This window comes from Mesoplodon densirostris, chromosome 1, assembly GCF_025265405.1.
Source record: "Mesoplodon densirostris isolate mMesDen1 chromosome 1, mMesDen1 primary haplotype, whole genome shotgun sequence".
NCBI lineage: Eukaryota > Metazoa > Chordata > Mammalia > Artiodactyla > Ziphiidae > Mesoplodon > Mesoplodon densirostris.
In genome coordinates, this window is record NC_082661.1 from 84,434,043 (window position 1) to 84,456,683 (window position 22,641).

General features: G+C 35.3%; 1 protein-coding gene across 1 annotated transcript in view; it reads left to right on the top strand.

The window, feature by feature from the left end:
• LOC132483448 (bifunctional heparan sulfate N-deacetylase/N-sulfotransferase 3) overlaps positions 1-22,641 on the top strand; it is a 153,133-nt gene that overhangs the window by 48,017 nt on the left and 82,475 nt on the right. The window contains exons 2-3 of the mRNA XM_060088733.1: positions 447-534; positions 7,620-7,774. Coding sequence (XP_059944716.1) covers positions 447-534; positions 7,620-7,774 — 243 coding nt within the window. The remainder of the gene's footprint in view (positions 1-446; positions 535-7,619; positions 7,775-22,641) is intronic.

The window sequence follows — 22,641 nt, forward strand, 5'->3', positions numbered from 1 at the left end:
GGTTGAAAAGTCTTATATTTTGAAGACCAAAGATATATATGAAAAAAAACAATCTGTTTCTTTCAATATATGTTCTTGCATAGTTTCACTTAAACAGAATGTCCTTCTTTTGACAACTGGTGAACTACGTCCCTGAGGGGTAAAGGGAGATGTATTTTATGTACTAGGTACTACTTCCTTTGATACATGAAGAATAAACTTTTCATTTAACTTCCTTTTTCTAGCTGACATTTTTTGCTGATTTATTGCAGCTAAAGGATAAATATAAGTATGTATTTATGTAATCTCAGAAGCTTCTTGCTAGTTGTAAGGTGGTAAAGAAACCACTTTCCATCATTTAATTCTCTCATGTCTAAAGGAGTAGTTTTACCTTTTGAATGCTAAAGGAAGATATCTTCTCAAGGCCATGCTCTACCTGATATATATTTTTTAATTATGTATTTCAGGCCCTGCTTGATACTCAGAATCTTTTGCGTGCACAAATCACAAATTTTACATTCAACCTGGGATTTTCAGGGAAATTTTACCATACAGGTAAGAAAAAGGAGATTAACTATTCTCATTAAAGCCTCTCTGACCACTCTTTTTAAAATTATGACCCCTCTTCACACCTTCCTGTATTCCCTGTGTCTCTCCCCTACTTTATTTTCTTCATATTATTCAATTTCATTTAACCTATTATTTTTTCACCTTTACAAAATTAATAGTTGGAAAGTTTATTCACCATATTATTATTTAATGGGCTTTTTTCTATTGAACTATAATTTACATATATAAAACTGCATAAGTAATAGGTATAGTGCTCAATGAATTTTCACAAAGTGTACAGAGCTCCATAACCAGCATGCAGGTCAAGAAGGAGATACTTCCAGAATCTCACACACCCCCTCCCTTGTGCTGCCTTAGTCACTAGCTTCCCTCAAAGAAAACCACTATCCTAACTTCTAATATCATAAATTAGTTTGCCTGGCTTTGAGGTGTGTATAAAAGTATGGACTCTTATATAGTATGGACTCTTCTATATACAGCTTGTTTTGTTCAACATTATTTTGGTTTTGCAGACATCATTGTGTATAGTTGTAATTCTTTCATCGTCATTGTTCTGTAGTATTCCATTTTTTTAATTTACCAGAATTTCTTTATTCCATTCCTCCAATGTGGATGGTTGGGTTGTTTCCAGTCTTTGGCTTTTTTTTGCATAGTTGTGTTAACAACATTTTTGTACCTGTCCTTCAGAGGACATATGTATTCTTTTCTGTTGGTTATCAACCAGGAGTTAGAATTGCTAGTTATGTGGTACATTGATGATCAGCTTTAGCAGAAAATGCCAAACAGATTTTCAGAGTGGTTGTACCAGTTTTTATTTCCAACAGTATGTAAGTTTTCCTGTTGCTCTACATTCTCACCAGTATTTAATATTATTTGTCTTTTTAACTCTAGCCTTTCTGGTGGGCAGTAGAGATATCACATTATATATGATTTAAATGCACATTTCACTAAGTTGTGAAATGGAGCTTCTTTCATATATTTATTGACCATTTGGATATCTTCTGTTTTGAAATACCTCAGTGTTTTTTTTTTTATTGAGTTGTCCGCTTTTACTTATTGATTTGTAGAAATTCGTTATATACTCTTAATGAGCCCTTTGTCAGTTATCTGTGTTGCAAATACTTTCTCCTAATGTGTGGTTTATCATTTTTACATTCCTATTGGTATTTTTTGATGAACAAACATTTTAATGTAGTCCAATTTATCTTTTTTTTTCCTTTTTTGTGTCTTTTTAAAGACATCTCTGCATGCCACAAGATCATGAAAATATATTCCTACATGCTTAAAATGTATGTATCTGAGATCCATCTGGAACTGATTTTTGTGTATGTGTGAGATAAGGGCCAAGATACCTTCTTTTTTTCCATAAAGATGTCAAGTTGGTACCAAGTATTGAAAAGATCATCCTTTTCTCACTGTACCATGGTATCATCATTGTCACAAATTAGATGACCATATATATGTGTACTCTGTTTCTGTACTCTCCTGTCCATTGGTTCCATTTGTGTCATCATACTGTCTTATTTACTGTAATTTTATAATTAATTTTAATATCTGCTATTGTAAGTCCTCTAAGTTTGTTCATCTTCTTCAAGATTGCCTTGGCAATTCTTGGCCCTTTGCATTTTTATGTAAATTTTAAAATCAGCTTACCAATATCCACAAAGAACCTCAAATTTTTATTTTAAATTTTTTATTTTATTTAAATTTAAAACCTTAAATTTTTATTTAAATTACATTAAATCTATTAATTAGTTTGGGGAGAATTGCTATCCTAAATATTGATTCTTCCTATTCTTGAACACATTTAGGACCTCTTTAACTACACTTGATACAACTTTATTGTTTTTATATTAATTCCTTGGTGGGGTTTTTTGATGCAATAGTAAATGGTGTCTTTCTTTTTTAAAAGTTTTCCATTTCTCTGTTGTTAGTATAATAATAATAATATAATTGATTTTGTATACGATCTTGTATTTAGCAACCTTGCTACATTCACTTATTAATTTTATAGTTTATAGATTCTTTTGGATTTTCTACCTATTCAATCATATAATTTTTGAATAGTAAAAATTTTATTTCTTTCTTTCTAAGCTTTATGAATTTTTTTTCTTTTCCTTGCCTATTGCACTAGCTTGGATCTCCCATAAACATTAAAGATGGTGATAGTAACACTCATATCTTGTTCCTGACCTCAGGGGAAATCCTTCAGTAGTTTTCTTCCTTTTCTTGAGGGGAATTCTTTCAATGGACAGTTTTATAGAAAGTCTTTATTAGCTTAAGAAAGCTCCCTTCTAGTCCTAGATTTCTAAATGTTTCGTCATGAATGGATGTTGAATGTACTTTATTTTTAAATTATCTGTTGTCTTTCTTCCCTCACTAAAATGAACTCTACAAAGGCTTTACTGCTGTAACACCAGCAAGTAGGACAGTGCCTATTGAAAAAAAAATGAGTTAATGAATAAATGATTGAATGAAAATGAAATTACCTTTATTTTAACTATTAGTATTTATATGGAACAAGGTCAGAGAATAAAATGTGACCATGTTGTGTTATAAAAGAAAATCACTCTAAATATTAAGAATAATTAAAACTTTTTCCCAAACATAATAGAAATATAATAAAGCACTCCTGGCAACTCAGTTTTTTGCCCAGTGATGAAAGCTAAGAATGACTGTAGTCAGTGGCTCTCCTTCATTCTTGTTTCTGAAAGATTTGTCTTCTTTCCTTACTTGGGTACTTCCCACAGCTCACAGTAGGTAGGTATATCCTCTCTGTAAGCCAAGGACAGTAGAACACAGGAGGAATCTAAGGAGAAGGCTTGAAAAGAGTTTTGTTGTCTGTATAAGACCTGCAAGCTTCCACAAAAACTTAGCTAGACTTGTCTAAAACCAGTAAAATCAGTTTTCAATGGGAACAGATATAAAATTTAATACTCTGAATCCTTCAAAAATTAAATATTGTAAAGTTTAATTGAATTACACGGCCTTCCTTTCTAAATGAGTAACTCCTTTTTCTATTAAAAATTCTATTTTATTCAGTCTTTAAGGGAAGGAGAAAAACAGCACTGTCATACTAGTAAGACTTCATTTCAGGAGAGGGTTTCATCTTGTTTGATGTACTTTACTTTTTGAAAGACTTGTGCATTTTGTGAGAAATAGAGAGATGAAAGAATAAAAATTATAGTTCCCTTTTAGTGAGCAGCACCATATTCTAGGTACTTAGCTAAGCACTTTTCATGTACCTTTTCATTGAATCCTAGGAGTTAAAGAATGTGTTACCTTGTTTTCTAGATAATAACAGAGAAACTTAGAGGGGCCCAAGGTCATATAGCTACTTAAGTGTCAAAAAATACTCTTAACTTAAGGTCAGTCAGAGCCCAAGTCTTATGTATTAGAAAAAAAAAAATGGGTTTTTATCATTTAATTGGCAATCCTTGATTAAGGAAGCTGAATGGCAACAGGTTCCTTCCCCTTATCTATAGGTTCTTTAGGTTTGTATATTTTCCCAAATCACTGAGAGTATTTGTAAATTCTATCACAGAATTAATTAACAATGTGAAGAGCAATGTTACATGAATTAGTAAATACTAATCTTATTTCTAAACTCCACATTTGGTCAGTGAATGATGGTTAAGGGTCCTGAATTTAGAGTTGTGTAATATGGGTTAGATTTCAGGTTCTGAATTCAGGTTCTATCCCAGTATTCCCAGTGACCTGTGACAAATTACTTTGCCTCTCCAAATATCAATTTCCTTATCTGTAAAATGGCATTAGCAGTAGCCCCTAGCGCATAGGGTTGTAGTGAGAATTAAATGAGACTATACTTGAAAAACACTTAAGACAGTCTCAATCAATAATGGTTTTTAATATAATATCAGAGTAGGAAATACTACAGATAAAATACTGAAGAGACATAAGTTATTTAAATATATAATAAAATAATAATTTGCATTAACTATAAAATTTCAGTGTAGTTTTGTAACAACTTAAGAAATGACACTTAAAATTGAGGAATTTGACTTCTAGTTCTTCTCTCTCCAGTTCTGGCAAAAGTGTGTAAAGTGGAGGAATAAAGGAGTGGCAAGAGGCCAGCACAATCCAACCATGAATAATTACGTTTCAGCTGTTTTTTATCATGATGTTTAAAGTGTTAGGCAAAGACACTTGTTCTCAATATAATTAATTCTGATGTAAAACAACCCCAAAGTAGGATTAAAGGAAATCAGATAAGAGAGTTATAAAGAAAAAAGGAAAGGCATACAATTATGCCTACTATGATTTTATATGTCTGTCAGAGGGCAGACATTGTTTGTCTGACTCTTGCATGATTAAAATGTATGAATATTTTAATAGCAGATTTCACCATGATATTCAGGAAAGGACACCAAATACCTGAGCAATCTTTCCAAAGAATTCTGAAATCTGTTTTGCTGTCCTCATAAATAAACTTTGGGTAAAGGCCAACTAGAAAAATAAATAAAGAGATAAGAAGGATGCAGGTAAAGATAGGAGTTATAGGAGTCGGGGAATAAAGATTAAAAGTAGTAGGAAGGGTGACTTTTCATAAACTAGGAAATCTCAGCTCACTTTTCCCAGGGGAGGTGGAAATCAGAAATGAACTGATTACTGGGAAACCCCAAGAGACATCTGCCTATTTTCAGTATGGGAAAGTAAAACTGCAACAAGTAACTGACTGTAATCTTAACTAATACGGTGTCCTGAGGACAAACAAAATGTTAAACAAGAGGAGAGTATGTAAGTAGAGATGTTTAATTGCAGGGAAACCAAATGACATCATCCTTATGTAAAAACAAAACAACAACAAAAAAAACCCAACATGTATTTAAGCATCACCAGTCGCACATAGCTAATATTTCTTTACCAGGGCTGCCTTATTTACCACCTAAAAGGTAGCAGGGTGCAAGACTTTGCCATGATTGGGGTCATCAGATATTCTAAGCCCCTACCTCCATTTTCCTATTCCTTTGCATTCCTCTCTAGATGGCTTCCCAGAGCTGTAAGATAATCACTCAGAAGCCCCAAGAATGCTCGATGTGGGTGACTTGTTTATCAGGCCAGTCAGTTAATATAATGGCTTGATCAGTTCTTACATTCTTAAATACAGTGTTCCCTCTGCCACATAACACTCATGTCAGTGCCCCCCCCATGCAGTATTATAGTGAAAAAAAAAACAAAAAAAAAAACACAGAGACATGTAGAAGAACAGGAGCAAGAAATACAGGAGGGAAAGACGTGGGCATTTTAGATTACCCAGTTTGTGCCGGGACTGTGTAGACACTTCCTCCCAAATAGAATAAAATAGGTATTGCTATCCGTGTGTTTTGCCTACATGAATACCAACATTAAAGGAGTTATGTGACTTGCCCACAGTTACACAACTCAAATGTGTTGGAAACTACAAATAAACTAAACACTTCTGACTCCAAAGGCTATACTTGTTCAACTACACTGTGGTAACATGAGTGTATGATGAAGAGGAAAAAATAAGGGAAATAAAACAGATTCAAGTTAAAGATGCCCTTTACAGAGAGAGAAAAAGTTCCTTCATATCAGCAGAGTATTGATACTTAAGTATATGAAAGTGAAATTGAAGACTTTCCTTGTTGAAAGATTATTTTATTCCACTCAATCTATTTCACTAATTCTGTTCTTCCTGCATACAGTGGAGCAACCATACAGCCTCATACTACACCTTTATCTTTGGTCTCCTTCACTGCACAGTAAATCATAGGATCTGATTCTTTTCCTATCAATAGGCTCTGCCTTCCTTCTCTTGGAAAATTAAATGAAAGAAGAGTGGTAACAAGCACCGGGCTCAGTTGGCTGAGCCGGGGAAGCAGTCCACCCTCCATCTTTAGCCCCTAGCACCCTATTAGAACCGGTCACATCAGAACTGCTATTGAAAATATGAGAGGAGGTTTTTTCTCCACAAAGAAGGGACATGATTTGAAGAAACCCCTGTTCTAGGACCTTACTGGATTCAGTGTTGTGGCTGAAATTAAAGTGTGGCTGCATAATTTTGTGATGATTAATATCATTTTATGATATGCCAGGACAGGCACCTTACACTGCTCTCATTTCATGCTTTAGTAAAGAAACTCTGCCTGGGGAAATACAAAAAGAGACTCCTACCCCCTCACATAAGTTAGAGAACTGTGTTATTTCTCACACTCAACTAAACTGCAGGTCGTGGAAAAGGGAGGCATTAAAACAAGCTCAAATATGAAAAATCAGAGGAACAACAACAAAGTTGACTCTCAAGGAAATAGAGGTCTCTTGATGGAAAGTTTGCTTCCAAGAACTTGAGAGAAAGGGCAAACATGAGGAACATAAGTAGCACCAGGGAGCATGGTGGTACTTGGATTGTTTTACAGTGACTTCACCACTTCTCACCTTCTTTCTATCAGTCTTTGCTTTCTCTTTCCTTCAGTTTTCTCTCATTTTCTCAATAATAATTCCTACATTTCCCTTTTTTCTCCTTTTTATGCCTTAGTTTTCACTAAATATATACTAAATACCTTCTTCTCAGACTTAAGGAGTAACCCAAATAAATTATGGAATTGTTTTGTTGCAACTGTTGTGTCACAACCCATGTCTAATGATCAACCATTAGAGCTCTGCTGCACATTTCCTCACTCATATTCCCTTGACTACATTCCCGACTTATCCCCCATTCTCTCCAAACTGCAAATTATATAAATATCCTAAAAGTTAGAAGTTCTAAAGTCCTTTGGAATGGTTGTGTACTTCCATCTTGCAGTGATTTTATATCCATGTCTCATGTTTTAAAACTTTAAAAAGAGTTGTATCACAGTCTCTGGTTGTTCCCCAAGTAACAGATTTTCCTTTGTTACATTTCATGTTCCAAGTCTTATATGTATCTAAGATAGTATAAATGGTACCTTCTAAATATATATATACGATTACATAATTAGATGCATGGACGGATGGGTGGATGGACAGATAGATATACAGATAAAGAGACAATCAGTATAACTAAAATTAATTGAATAATCTTTCTCCTCTCCACCCACCCCCCACCCAAGGAACTGAAGAGGAAGATGAAGGGGATGACCGTCTTTTGGGGTCTGTGGATGAGTTCTGGTGGTTTCCACATATGTGGAGCCACATGCAGCCCCACCTCTTCCATAATGAGTCATCTTTGGTGGAGCAGATGATTCTTAACAAAAAATTTGCCTTAGTAAGTAACTCACTTTGAACACTACATTGAACTAATGTGCAATGACTACAGAAATGACCAGCTTTTTATACTGAGAATGTCTTAGAGATTTTTGGCATATTGCACTTTTTAAGCAGGCTTTTCTATGTGATCATTGGAACAGTTTGGTAGTGCATCCTTTCAGTATGTGACTTTTGACTTTGTATTGGGTGCTCATCACTATGCTTAATGCTTTGAGGGGTCTACTTTAAAAGGAACTTCGCAAGACACTCACAGGACTCAGTTACATGACATTATAGTCAGAGCTCATAAAAGATGGTTCCCATCCAGAAGGAGCTTCCTGCTGCACTTCAAAAGAAAAATATACACATAAAACAATTCTCCACATAGAAAGCAAACTTATGGTTACCAAAGGGGATGGGGGAGGGATAAAGTAGGAGTTTGGGATTAGCAGATACAAACTACTATATATAAAATAGATAAACAAAAAGGTTTTACTGTATAACACAGGGAACTATATTCAATATCGTGTAATTAACCATAACGGAAAAGAATATGAAAAAGAATATGTGTGTATATATATATATATATATAAAATTGAATCACTTTGCTGTACACCAGAAACTAACACAACATTGTAAATCAACTATAGTTCAATCTTTTTTAAAAGTCTCCAATAAAATGAGATATTCCAGGACCTAGTACCAAACCGTGTAGACATAAAACCTACAGTTCAGAGAAGTAAGTGTCATTGGGAGTGCCCAGGGAAATGCTGTGCAAATAGGAGTTTAGGTACACTCTGAAATAAGAATAAGATTTAAGCGTCAGGGAGGATTTGTAGTTAAATGAGGCTGAGGGAAAACACCAGGTAGGAGACCATATTGTGGGTATGAGGTAATGAAGAGTCGATCCAGAAAGGCAATAGAATTGGGAAGAAAACTATTTCAAAGACATCACACCTATAATATAGGATGGAACATTCACTTGACTGAGCAGGATACACTGTTTTATACTATAGGGATTCTGATTCTGGACAGGGAAATTTACACTAAAAGCTCTAATACATACATTACATTGTAAGATGTGCTTGTGATGAGCGGAGACAGTATACAGTGATTAACAAGCCAATAAGGCTTATGTTTGGGGTGGGGAGGATGTTTTATCTTTGTTTCTATGAATTATTCTAATGGGCACACAAACATGTAGAGGGAGTCCAGACAAGTAATTGTTTATTTACTCAGCATTCTCCCTCCCTGGGCAGGGAGTACTTTGGGGGCAGGAACTATATTCTCTCTATCACAGTTCCTTGCTCATAAACGTACTCCGTGAGTATATGTAGTATAAATGATCAAGGCAGCAGAAATTACCACTCAAAAAGCAAGTGAAGTGTAATATATCTTTATGTATTACAGCATTTCTCTTATTTGCAAACCCCAAAACTTACATTACAATGTTCACAGATTATGTTGTTAATAAATCTAAAAACATCAAATCATGTTTCTAGGTAAATTCTACTAAATGTAGACTAAACCTAGAGTGCAAAATAATTAAAATACACTACACTGGTTAATTTGGATATGAGTTGGAAAATTCTAAAATATAACCACTCCACTGACAGGCAGAAAATGTTTTTCTAGAGATTTGAAGTCCTGACCCTAAAACTAGAAATGACTGATTTGAAGTATAATCTGCTCAATTTTGAGATTTCCTACACATACATGCCTTTCCTAACGTTATAGTTCCTAAACCCTGAAGATGTACTATTTCCATACATACCTGTCCTTAACATATTTATACTCTAAAATGGCATAGAGAGATTGTGGCTGTACTCTGTGGAAACAAGAGCACGTGTTACATCTCCCTTGGCTGGCCACCCAGCCATGTTAACTATTAGTTTTTTTGGCTAATCAGAATTTAAGAAAGTACTGATGCCCACTTGCCCACTTACCATGGAATGTATTCTACATAAACTTGTAAAGCCCCAAGATGTTTTAGTTGAAACACATGATACCTTACTCAAATTTGTACAAGAAAAGGTTAGAATTTATAAAATATATTGCTTTTTCCATGAGGATATAGAAGACCAAATACTTATGGGTAGTATCAGGAGCTCATACTTACCTTTTAACTTCAGTCTATTCCCCAAAATAGACAGCTTCAAGTATACCTTTGCCAGGCATTGATATTTTGTCAAGAAAGCAAGAATAGTGTCCTACATGCTAATATTGTGTATATATTTTGACAGTATTTGCAAACTCCTGTGAGATGGAGAGCCAGTATTTTTTCACCAAAAGTATAAACAGGAATAGTAAACAGCATGTAAAAGTGGGTAAACATTGCCACAGTTTGTAATACAGAGCACTAAAAATCCCCTCAATGCAGCAAACATTAGTTCTATGATCTTCAGAAGTCTAAAAGACTGCCAATATTAGCAACATTAATCAGCAAGAGAGGATGTGGAGAAGAAAATTACTTTGTAGTTTATTTTTAAATCTGTGGAGAAAGAGAGGAATTTGTAAAAGAAGAAAATACATAAAGTAAAAGAGTGTGCCAATAAAAGATAAATTAAGAAGTGAGGAGAAAGATTTTTAGGTTTGTTGTTATTGTTGTTTAGGTAGCCTTCAAAAAAAGTTTATCAAGGCAGATTTGATGAAAGACATGACATTCACTGTTATATTCTCCTGAAAATAGAACATTATCTAAAATAATGGTATTCTATTATGACTTGGATGAATGAATCAATGCATGCCAATATTATGGTTACACCTAACAAATGTAAATACTTGAAAGTACATACAGTAAGAACCGATGCACAGGAGTTATACATTTTTTGGAATTCTCAACTACAGAGCATCATGAATTGAAAGAATAATTCAAAATTGAAATTTAGTCATTCTTAACCTCAAGTGCCAAGCAGAAGATATTTCTTAAAAATGTCATTCCTAGCTTCAGGTTGACAAGCCAAATTATGGTCCTTGAGGCAGTAGAGAACATTCATAAAAGTTTAATCAAATACAGAACTGGTCTGCTTTTTTGTCAGAAGAGGACACACATGAAAAGAGGTTGAATCCAGGGTCAGTCCCTCCCCAGACATAACAATGTGAAAGAGAACAGAAGCATTTGGGAACAGTGATTAGTACATAACATACATTCAGTAGATAACAGCTGTTGTTTTTATTATCATTATATTCAGTATCATAAAACTGCCATCTTCAGTTTTTACCTAGGTTCCTGAGGTGTTTAGAGTGACAGGTAAAAGAGACAAAAATCCCCAAGTTTAAAAGCTTATTTTGTATTGGAAAGACATTTGGTTCATGTGAATTCTACACATTTTCTAATGTGTGGTAACTCTTTTACTTCCCACTAAGGCATTAGGATTACAAAGCTGCTTTGCTGCTAAATTTAAAGATGTAATAAGAAAAGTTCAAGTGTTTTATTTTCTTTTTTTTATATAATCTGTATTATTTCCTTTAATTCTTACAGCAACCCTGAATTGTAAGTATATTTATTCTCACACTATAGAGAATAAAACTGAAAAGTCAGAGAAATACAGTGACACACTCATGATGATAAAGCTCACTAGTCGTAGAATTTAAAACCAGAAATCCTGGGGACTTCCCTGGCGGTCCAGTGGTTAAGACTCCATGCTTCCACTGCAGGGGGCGCGGGTTCGATCCCTAGTTGGGGGAATTAAGATCCCACAGGGCATGTGGCGCAGCCAAAACAAACAAACAGAAAACCCGAGAAATCCTGGTTTTCTAAAACTGCATAAATTGTGATCTCCAAGTTTCCTCACTAGCCTCCCAAACCAATTCACACATGTAAGTCTAGATTTCTCTTTTGCCTGGTAATCCAAGGGGGTATCTGGTAATTCTGCTAACATAAGAGGAATTGAGCGCTAGAGGTGGAACTAATAGGGCAACTTTTCCCTTAGGTTCCCAAAGGTTCCCTACAGTAGGCAGAGGTTCTACAATGTTGGGAAAGGAGACAAACAACTGAATCTGAGGAACTTTCCATATGACTATCATTTATCATGTATGGATATAGAGTCTACTCTTATTCAAAGAAACTATTTTGGAGGAATTCTGCCTCAACTCTCGTCTCACTAGATCTAAGAACCAGCAGTATTGTGCTGATATTGCATTTCTAAATTGGGTCACGTTCTGCTTTTTTCCACCAGCTTGGAAGCTCTAAATTTAAAGATGAGCATGCGTGTTTCCCAATGAAGGAACTGAAAGACATACAAAGAAGCAACTAGGTGTTCAAACAAGACTAGAGGCCACGGATAAAATGTAGTATTCACATGAGTGATTGAGTTAGAGGACACTTAAATACTTTTCCAGCTCAGAGAATCTGAGACTATGATGTAAGACTCTTTGGTTGGGCCTTCTCTATCACCATCTACAGGCAAACACCTGCTATTTTCATTGAGTTTTAGCAAACGTATCTGACCTACTAATCCTTTTGCACAATGTGGACACTTGTATCTCTCAAGGGAATTTAATGTCTGTTTTAATTTACTTTGAAAGCTCTGTCTAACTGCTTACTGTGGAAGGTCAAGCAAATCCTTTAAGCAAACTTGCATTTGATGATTACAGCCATCAGGAAATACAGCTTTAGAGGTTGATTAGAAAAATATTTTTAGTTATCAAATATGGGCTAATTCACTTATTAAAATGAAATTTCAACAGGGGATTTTTTTGGAAAGGTACCATTTTTGAAGCAAAGATTAATTGTAACATTAATTATTGACCTACAACACAGTAGAAATATCTATTATACAGTTTTTAAAATTCCATTGGAAAAATAAAATAACTTATTGCATTTAAATCTCAAAAAATATCATCAGTATATATACTCTCAGAGAATTGGATTTACATTTTAGTGAATTATGGTAGTTTAATTTTTAGAGATAAAATAATTAGAAATTTTATCATAGAACTCATTGCCAATATCAATGATACTTAGCACTGTTTACAGACAATACCATTAAAATTAGTAGTAGTGAAACAATGTTCCCGATCCTGAAAACATAAAATCTTGCCCAAGATTGTACTTTTTGATTGTATTATCATTATTCTTTCAAACAGTATCCTTTTCCCCCCTCTTTTCCAAGTTCAGCAGAACCCACTAATTTACATTAGCTGAAATGTCTAGTATCAATTATGCAACTCTTTAGGTTAGTGAGCACATTAACTTTTCTAAAATGGAAATAAAGATTATAGTATCAAATATAATTTAAAATATATTGAAAGACTTGCTGGCTTAAGGAATATATAATAATCTTTTAATTAGTTTGCTTGCCAGCTAGAGAATGACTGAATAGTATCATTTTTACTTCAGAGAAGCACTTTATAAAAAAAGGGACATTAGATTTTCATTTTATTGATATTGAAAACAAAGTATAATTCTAATGGTCTTAATAGAAATAGAGCTCAACTCAGGATGCACAAAGTCTAGTCTGAGCTGGTAGACCATTTCTGGACTAATGCAAACTGCACAGTTAAGAAAGACACTAGCCATTATTCAGAGCAGGATGACCAATATGGTGAAGTATATAATTTACTTCACAAAAAGAATGTCTGAAGGAACTAGGAGAGGGCAAGAAATAGAAGAGAAGGGCTTCCCTGGTGGCACAGTGGTTGGGAGTCCGCCTGCCGATGCAGGGGACACGGGTTCGTGCCCCGGTCCGGGAGGATCCCACATGCCGCGGAGTGGCTGGGCCCGTGAGCCATGGCCGCTGAGCCTGCGTGTCCAGAGCCTGTGCTCTGCAATGGGAGAGGCCACAACAGTGAGAGGCCCGCATACCGCAAAAAAAAAAAAAAAAAAAAAAAAAAAGAAAGAAAGAAAGAAAGAAATAGAAGAGAAGACTAAGGGATATATTATCAGGGTTAATATTAAACTTAAAAGTACTGGTATGGCAATGCCAGTTATTACAATATTGAAAAGCGTCAATACCTTCAGTTGGGAACTGAAGGGACCTGGCTTGTGGTCTCCAACATCCAGCTCCAGCTCTACAGCTGGCAACAGGTCTGATTGATCAGTGGATGGCATGCTGGCTGGTAAATATTTTGAATGTTACCCCTGAATATGATTAATCAATCAATGAAAGTAAAATCCTCACAACTGCTAACTTTGTGTCTGCTTTGGCTTTTTCGTATCTTCCACTCCAAGTTCCCAATCATTCAGTAGTTTCTGTGAATTCTTCCTTTTGTACCATATCCTACTCCATTTCAAAACTTTCCATCCCCACTCCACTTCCAAATTTTTTATCCCACATCTGGTTCATTGCAGCAGCATCCAAACTAGTCTCCCCAATTCCGCATTCTTTTCCTTTAATTTATGCTCAGATCAGGGAAAACTGTGAAACTTGAAATTCTATTATCCTGTTTTCCCTATATGAAACAGAACCTTGCATTTCAGTGAGAAAGATTCTTGACTCTCCAGAGGAAATGTAGGAAGAGAACTCCAGATATCTACCAGACATTGTGCTTAGTGCTTTCCACGCATCTATCCCCAATTAATCCTCACAACCACCTGTGAGCCTAGTTATTCCCATATTTAAAATGCAAAAAGTGAGGCTCAGAGAGCTTATGTAATTTTCTTAAGATCACATTGCCAGTGAAAGCTGGCGAAAGGATTTGATCCCAGGTCTGTCAAGTTCCAAAGCCACCATAACCAACGTGGTTTGGGTAACTGAAAGTTGCCATGCCACTGATACTGCTATCGATTGCTGTTACAAAAACCTCACAACCAGAATGTTATTACTTCCTGAAGAGTTATATTTTTTAAACAAATTCAGAACATTAAAATCTGGCTTTTACAATGTTTTTCTTTTAGTCGCTGTTTATATGATTCATGTCATTTCTTGTGTTTGTGCAACCATCACACAAGTATGGTGCAACATCACTGTCCTGACGGCTATTATAAATACCAGAGAGTATGCAATAGTTATAACAAACAAAGATCAATATCAACTTCTCTATTCTGTCAGTAATATTACTTCAGTTAAAATACCATGCAGACTTAAAGACTCCTAGTCTAATCAACCTTTTATATATTTTCAGAAAGATTAAATGTGTTTGCAAATACTTTGGGAATTTAAGCCTGTGTCTGAATTATTTATAGGTTTATTACCTCTCAAGTACCCCAAAGGTCCATGTTAAACTCATGGCTTCAAACTCTGAGAAAGCTGGATTAGACTAAATGCTTCAATTCCTCCACTATGTCTCTAGATAATTTCATTTTCAGTTATTTTGCTATAGCATAAAAAAATAAACCTTCATAGATTCATTTTTTTACATTTCTACAAACTCCTTCATGTGTTTACTTGAAGAAATTTTAGCAATTCAAAAAAATCAACCTGGCCTGTGCAAAGTACAAGTGTTTACATCAGTCTTTTGAGTATTCTTAAAAAAGCACACCCTTTAGAGGTGTGTTTAGTTATGACACACTCAACAAAGATATGATGATAATTCAAACATTTGAAGGGAACTCTAAGAGAGGAAAACAGCATGCTCTGTTAAATGAAACTAACTTGAAATAAACTACATAATTATTGGGGAGGACTAGAAGAAAATCTGTCACTCTCCCCGAAATAATTCTTTCTGAGAGGTTACAAGTGAAAATGAAGGTTAAAGCTGAGTATACATACCTTTTGTAAACCTTTTTTCTGTATTGGTACTGAATTATTAGCTTAACTTTCGTTTCTGGAATTTCTTTTTTTTTCTTCCAGTTTTATTGAGATATAATTGATACACAGCACTGTATAAGTTTAACGTGTGCAGCATAATGATCTGACTTACATATATCATGAAATGATTACCACAGCAAGCTAACATCCATCATCTCATATAGATGCAAAATTAAAGAAACAGAAAAAATATGTTTTTCCTTGGGATGAGAACTCCTAGGATTTATTGTCTCAACAACTTTCATTATATATTTATCATGCCATGTATTATATACCTAGTACTTCCTTTATCTTGTAACTGGAAGTTTGTACCTTTTAACTACTTTCCTCCCCATCCCCTACATCTGGTAACTACAAATCTGATCTCTTCTTCTATGAGTTTGTTTTTGAAGTATAACTGACCTACAACACCATTTTAGTTCCTGTTACACAACATAGTAATTTGATGTTTTTACACGTGTTTCTGGAATTTCTTAATGCATTTGGCTTACTAAATTTCATTAAAGTTCTTCAAATAATTCAGCTATTAACTTGGGGTAGTACTTGAAGGGGAAGATGTAGTGTCAAGAAAGGGCTTTTGCTGATGTCATTGTTATGGCCTTATCAAATTCATGGTTCACCGAGGATTTTTTAATTCTTTTTCAAATTTTTTCCCATTCAGGTTGTTCCATAATATTGAGCAGAGTTCCCTGTGCTATACACAGTAGGTCCCTGTTAGTCATCCAGTTTAAATACAGTAGTGTGTACATGTCAATCCCAAACTCCCTAACCATCCCTTCTCCCCCTCTGCCCCCACCCCATAACCATAAGTTTGGGGACCTAGAGATTGTCATACTGAGTGAAGTAAGTCAGACAAAGTGAAATATTATATGATATCACTTATATGAGGAGTCTATTAAAAATGATATTCTGGAGATTAATCCTTTGTTGTTTCATTTGCAAAAAAAAATGATACAAATGAACTTGTCTACGAAGGGGAAAGGACTCACCAAGGATATTTATAGCTCCTACTTTATACATAATATCAATTACTTTTTCCAGAAGAAATGTATACTGTTTGGTAAAACTTTTTTTAGATAAGGCTGATAATGAGAGTGTATCTTTTATTTATTTGCAGGCGAGGGCTACTCTTCATTGTGGTGCGAGGGGCTTATCATTGCGGTGGCTTCTCTTATTGTGGAGCACAGGCTCTAGGCACACGGGCTTCAGTAGCTGTGGCACGTGGGCTCAGTAGTTGTGGCTCGCGGGCTCTAGAGCGCAGGCTCAGTAATTGTGGCACACGGGCTTAGTTGCTCCCCGGCATGTGGGATCTTCCTGGAGCGGGGTTCGAACCCATGTCCCCTGCATTGGCAGGCAGATTCTTAACCACTGTGCCACCAGGGAAGTCCCGTGTGTCTTCTTTTAAGGGATGTCTTCTCTTAAATAAGAATCCTGAGTTTTGGCAGTGGCTGGAAGTGATGGTGGAAGGATTCTTAGTTTACCTCTGTTCCCGTGTTTTACTTGTTGTTTCAATAAGAAAGAGAATAATATTAATAAGATGAAAGGAAATTAAATTGCACTTGATCTATAATGTTGCTTATATCTTTCATTCTCTACATCTCAGTAAGATAATTTGTTTTATTACCCCTACTTGGAAAATAAAGAAATTGAGGTTTGGTGAAGTTGTATAACCTGCCCAAGATTCTACAACTAATGAAGGGCAGCACTGAGACTGAGCCCAGGACTTCTAAATGTGTGCTTCCTCCACGATACTAAACTGTTCCCTATCCCCAGGATTCCCTGATAGATACTGATCATTTTATTGTCATGAGTTTGACTTTGTTTTACATTTTTAAAAAATTTCACTGAAGTATAGTTGATTTAAAATGTGTTAATTTCTGCTGTACAGCAAAGTGATTCAGTTATACACATATATATTCTTTTTCATATTCTTTTCCATTATGGTTTATCACAGGATGTTGAATATAGTTCCCTGTGCTATACCATAGGACCTTGTTGTTTATCCATCCTATGTATAATAGTCTGCATCTGCTAACCCAAACTCCCAATCCATCCCTCCCTCCCTGAATCTCTTTGAATATGGGAAAAAATAAGATTATTTTCTCACTATATAGTTAATCAAACACTACAGACTCTTCTCCAGATCTGATTGACTTCAGAGTGACGAGATCATACTTCTGTTTTATGAGTTACTGTAATGACATTCTGTTTCACAAGACCTCATTATTAACACCTTTATCCAAAGACTTCTGTACCTTTTGTTACTGTAGCCATGTTTTTTTAAAATCCAAATTGTGAGACAAAGAATATCACCTTCCTGGGGCTTCTGGACTCATAGGAATATCACTAACTAGGGAAGCTTGCCTCAGCTTTGACATTCAGTGTTTTATTGGAGTTTCATTTCATAGACATGATGACTGACTGACTGCATGATTGAACTCAATCTCCAACTCTCCTCCCCTGCCTAGAGGTCTGATATAAACTAGCTCAAAGCCCCAACTCTCTAATTGAATGGTTGGTCTTTCTGGCATGGCCAAACTCTGAACTGAGTCATTCTGTTAACATAAACTCAGATCCTTGGTCTCAGGAACCCACCATGAATAACAAGACATTCTTATAACATAGAAAATTCAAAGGATTTAGGGCTTACCTCCCAGCAACCAGAGATGATAAAGACCAGCCAGCTTTTTAATTATACAACAGCTGCCAACAGAGGATGATTTTAAACTCTTAAACCAAATCTATTAAAAACAACATGATCATCACTGCAGATTTTTCACATACCAGCTGGCAAACAGAATTTATATTATGAATTAAAGAGCACCCTGTTAAAAAAAAAAAAAAACTAGAAAGAAATCTAGGGGCCAGTTCTATAAATATTAACCAAATTTATGTAAATATGCCTATCACATTTTAGAGCATTATCACTTACTTAAATATGTAGGAAGAAAAGTACACGTTAGTTTAAGATTAGATCATGGATTAAAAATAGTGCATTTATATTTAGCATCCAAATATGACTGCTTCTAAAACCACAAAGATTATGTCAAAGAAACATAGGATTTTAAATCTGAATCTTAGTGACTACTTGTACAGCCCCTTTATTTCACAGTTGAAAAAAATGAAAAATCAGATTCTTATACTAAGGTAATTATTTCTTTCAGGATCTTTCATTTCATACCACGCCAGAAGTACTTCCATTTATCACAGGAACATACTCTAATATTTACACTCTTAGCATTCAGTACCAAACCTAATTCCCTAACCTAAAGATAAAATCCTGACTTGCCTGGTTTTGTCCTAGATGAAGAAGGAAGTAAGACTCCTTCAAATAGTAACTTTAGGTACATTGGGTCACCATCACTGCCATTTCTTACTTCTCCTGAGTCACAGCAACTGCTATAGGACTCCTTTAAGTGCCAGAGGCCCCACAGTTTCTCATAAAATTCATGTGTGGCTCATTAGTATTACCTTAGGAAAACAGTCTTTAGAAGATATAAAGTGCTCCTCAAATTCAAGGGAATAGTTTCATAAATTTGTTTTCTTCATATACTGTGTGTGTATGTGTATGTACATGCATATGTGTATGTGTATGCATGTGTCTTTTAGTGAAAAGGTTCTAATTCCACGCTCCAAACGAGCTCCTATTATCTGGAAAAATGTATTATTTCCTATGTGAAATAATATCTCAAACAGCCACAGCTTTTAAGAAAGGCACTTTAAAAATCTATTTTTAAAAAGCAATTTTTTCTAGAAACAACTCCAAAATATACCACCAAATATAAACATCGGGAAACTTTATTGCAAGCCCATTTTTAATTGTAAATGTAAATTCTCAATACTATGAGATAGTTAACCAAAGCATGAACTTCTACATACTGAGGAAATGGGACATTCTAACCCAAATGTACTATAGGAAAGCATTTAGAAGTATTTTGAAATTATGTGGTAATGAAGTTTTAGATTTTTTCGACTGTAGAGTATAGAATGTCTGTTTGACTTCCTATCACTGTGCATTTTTTTAATTACATTAGTTTGTATTCTTGCTAATCTGAGAAATACGGAGATAGACAACAAATCTTCAGGTCATTAGCATAAATTTAAAATGTTCTCTTTAGAAAGATTGAAATAGAAAAAAATATTAAAGTATCATTCTTGATAACTAGCAAGAATTTAAATAAAGAAATATTATCAAGGATAGTAAAAAAAAAAAATGATTTCTTCAGGAATGAAGTTACTGTGTCCTGTGTTTCTCAAATATCTAAATGCCAATTTTTTTTTTTTTTTTTTTAGTTTTGGGGAAGTTTTTCTAACAAATTTTGAATATCATTATTGAATATCAAATATCACTCTTTGCTTGATAAAATTGTGTTATCTTCACATTCTCCATGTGGAAACATCTGAATAAACAATTTAGGAAAATCTTGCAATTTTTAATTCTATACAGTATAATTTAAATATAAATTCATTATAATAAGTGTCTGTTTTTCACTTGAATCATTTGTAACTACAGTCTCAAAAGTGTTTTCAATGATTACTTATCTAGATGTTAAATTTCTCTGTGAGTTACCGTATGTCCATTCTGCAGATGAACTGACAGTTTGAGATAATTGAGAAAGTGAAAGTCAGAATGAGAGGAAGGTAGTCAGAATCAGTTCACACAGTTGTTCACTAATATTTGTTGACTGCTTATTGTTGGCAAGGCACTGGGCATATAGCAGTGAATAAGACAGAACCCAGAACTCATGGAGCTTATTGTTTAATGAGGAAGAGAGACATTAAAAAACAATTATATGAAGCAATACTCACTTACAAACTGTGCTGTGTACCATGAAAAACAAATGAATGCTGCTAAGAGAAGTCTTAATGTGGACTTCATTTACATTGAGACTTGTCAATGGAGGCTTCTCTGAAGGTATCACAGAATAAAGTACCTAAAAGAGGTGCCAAATTTATCTAAGTGAAGAATTGGAGTAGGGAAATTCCAGTCTGGGAAAACCACATATGGGAAGATGCTGAGGTAGGAAATTGCTTGGTGAGTTTTGGGAAAAGATTAATGTGACTAAAATACAGTGAAAGGTGGAGGGTAGTGCAAAATGAGGCAAGAGAGAGAAGCACGGTCATGCCATGCAAGGCTCATGACCACCCTAAGAATTTTGTATTTTATCTTAAGTGCAAGGGGAAACCATGGAAGGATTTTGAGTAGAAAGTCACATGGTCACATTCGGGTCTTTTAAGTATTACTCTGGCTGCTATGTAGAGAATGGATTGGAAGCAGGCAAGAGAGGAAATGGGTAGAATGGTTAGGAACCTGTGCTTGAACCTGGGATAAAATGGTAGATTGGATTAGGGTGATGGTGATGATGATGATAGAACTGGAGAAAAGTGGATAGATTTAAGATTTATACTAGAGGTATACTGATAGGACATGATAATGAACTAGATTTAGGATAGAATGAGGAAACGGATGTCAAGAATAGCCTCTATCTTTTTGACATGGCAACTAGTTAGTTGACAATTAATCACATCATTTAGTGGCATGGAGGAACCCTGGGGAAAGAGCATTTCTGGTAGAGCTGAGAGGTGGAGATGAAGGGTTCAATTGTGAGAATAATTAATCCCACTTGTGTTCTAAGTATTTAACATACATTTTATAGTAAATAGCCACATTCCCTAGTCTTTTTGGTCCACTTCCTTTTTTAGGGAAATTTTTACATAGGTTACAGAGTTCCTAGATCTAAGATGCTAGTTTCAATCAAGGACTCATAAAAAGAATAAAGAGAATTAACTTTTTAAGCTAAACTATCTACTCTTTTAAAATTTTTGTCCCCAAGTCCAAAATAATAATGTACTTAATTTCAAATTTAAAAATCTGGAAGGGAATAATCAGTCAAAAATTTAGCATTGCAGGGCTTCCCTGGTGGTGCAGTGGTTAAGAATCCGCCTGCCAATGCAGGGGACGCAGGTTCAATACCTGGACCAGGAAGATCCTACATGCCACGGAGCAACTAAGCCCGTGCGCCACAACTACTGAGCCTGTGCTCTAGAGCCCGCGAGCCACAACTACTGAGCCCACATGCCACAACTACTGAAGCCCATGCACCTAGAGCCTGTGCTCCACAACAAGAGAAACTGCCGCAATGAGAGGCCCACACGCTGCAACGAAGAGTAGCCCCCGCTCACCGCAGCTAGAGAAAGCCCGTGCGCAGCAATGAAGACCCAATGCAGCCAAAACTAAATAAATAAATTTAAAAATAATAAAAAAAATTTTTTAAAAGAAGTTAGCATTGGGACTAAATCTTCTGAAACATAATAGTCTGCATCCCAGAACATACAGACCTGAAATCTTAGCCCCAAGTTTTCTACCCAAAAAGATTTCAGGTGTTCTCCCTGGTATTGAATGCAAATTTGGGGGCCAATTTATGTTGCCTTCATCTCATTTAAAAGAGACCACCTACTAGCTAATGTTCAGTGATTCACAAGCTGGAGGCACATGGTTGCAGATATTTGGATCAGGCGGAAAGCAGGCCCAAGAAGGGATAGTGGGATAGAAGTCACAGAAGCCTCACAAGGGAGAATCCCCAAATCTACCCTTTTCTTTTACTGAAAAAAAGGTTGGCCCAGTATTTTCATAATTTCCACATTAGAGTTAAGTAGGATGATAGCTTATTTTAAAATGGAGGCAGGCCAGTAATGACAACAATAATAAACAACATTCATTGAATGTGTATCATGTTTCAGGAACTGCACTAAATGCTTTCCGTGTATTATATTATTTAATTTCCTCTTAACCTCTTATGAGGCTTAGCGGTCATAAATCATTCTCCAAAGGCCACACAGTTCGTAAATGCAAGAGTGACATGGCCAGTTGTGTTTGACTCCAGGAGGGGAGTTTTCTGCCACTGTGCCACAAAGCACCAGCACACAAATAAAAGATGAGACTGAAAAACCTCAGTATTTCTTTAGTGTTAAAAGCTAAAAAGAAAAACACAAATTTTGTATACGATGGTTTGCAAATATTTGGGAATATTCCAAAATAAGGGAAATGTCTCTGCTGTGCTGGACCGTCCTTTTCTTACATAGTGTTCTGAAGAGATAGCTCACCACTTACAGGTATTTAAAACTACCCTGAGCTTTCTGTCAGCATAATTTCTCACAAATTTGGAGATATTTGAATTTTATAATGTAGTTCCTG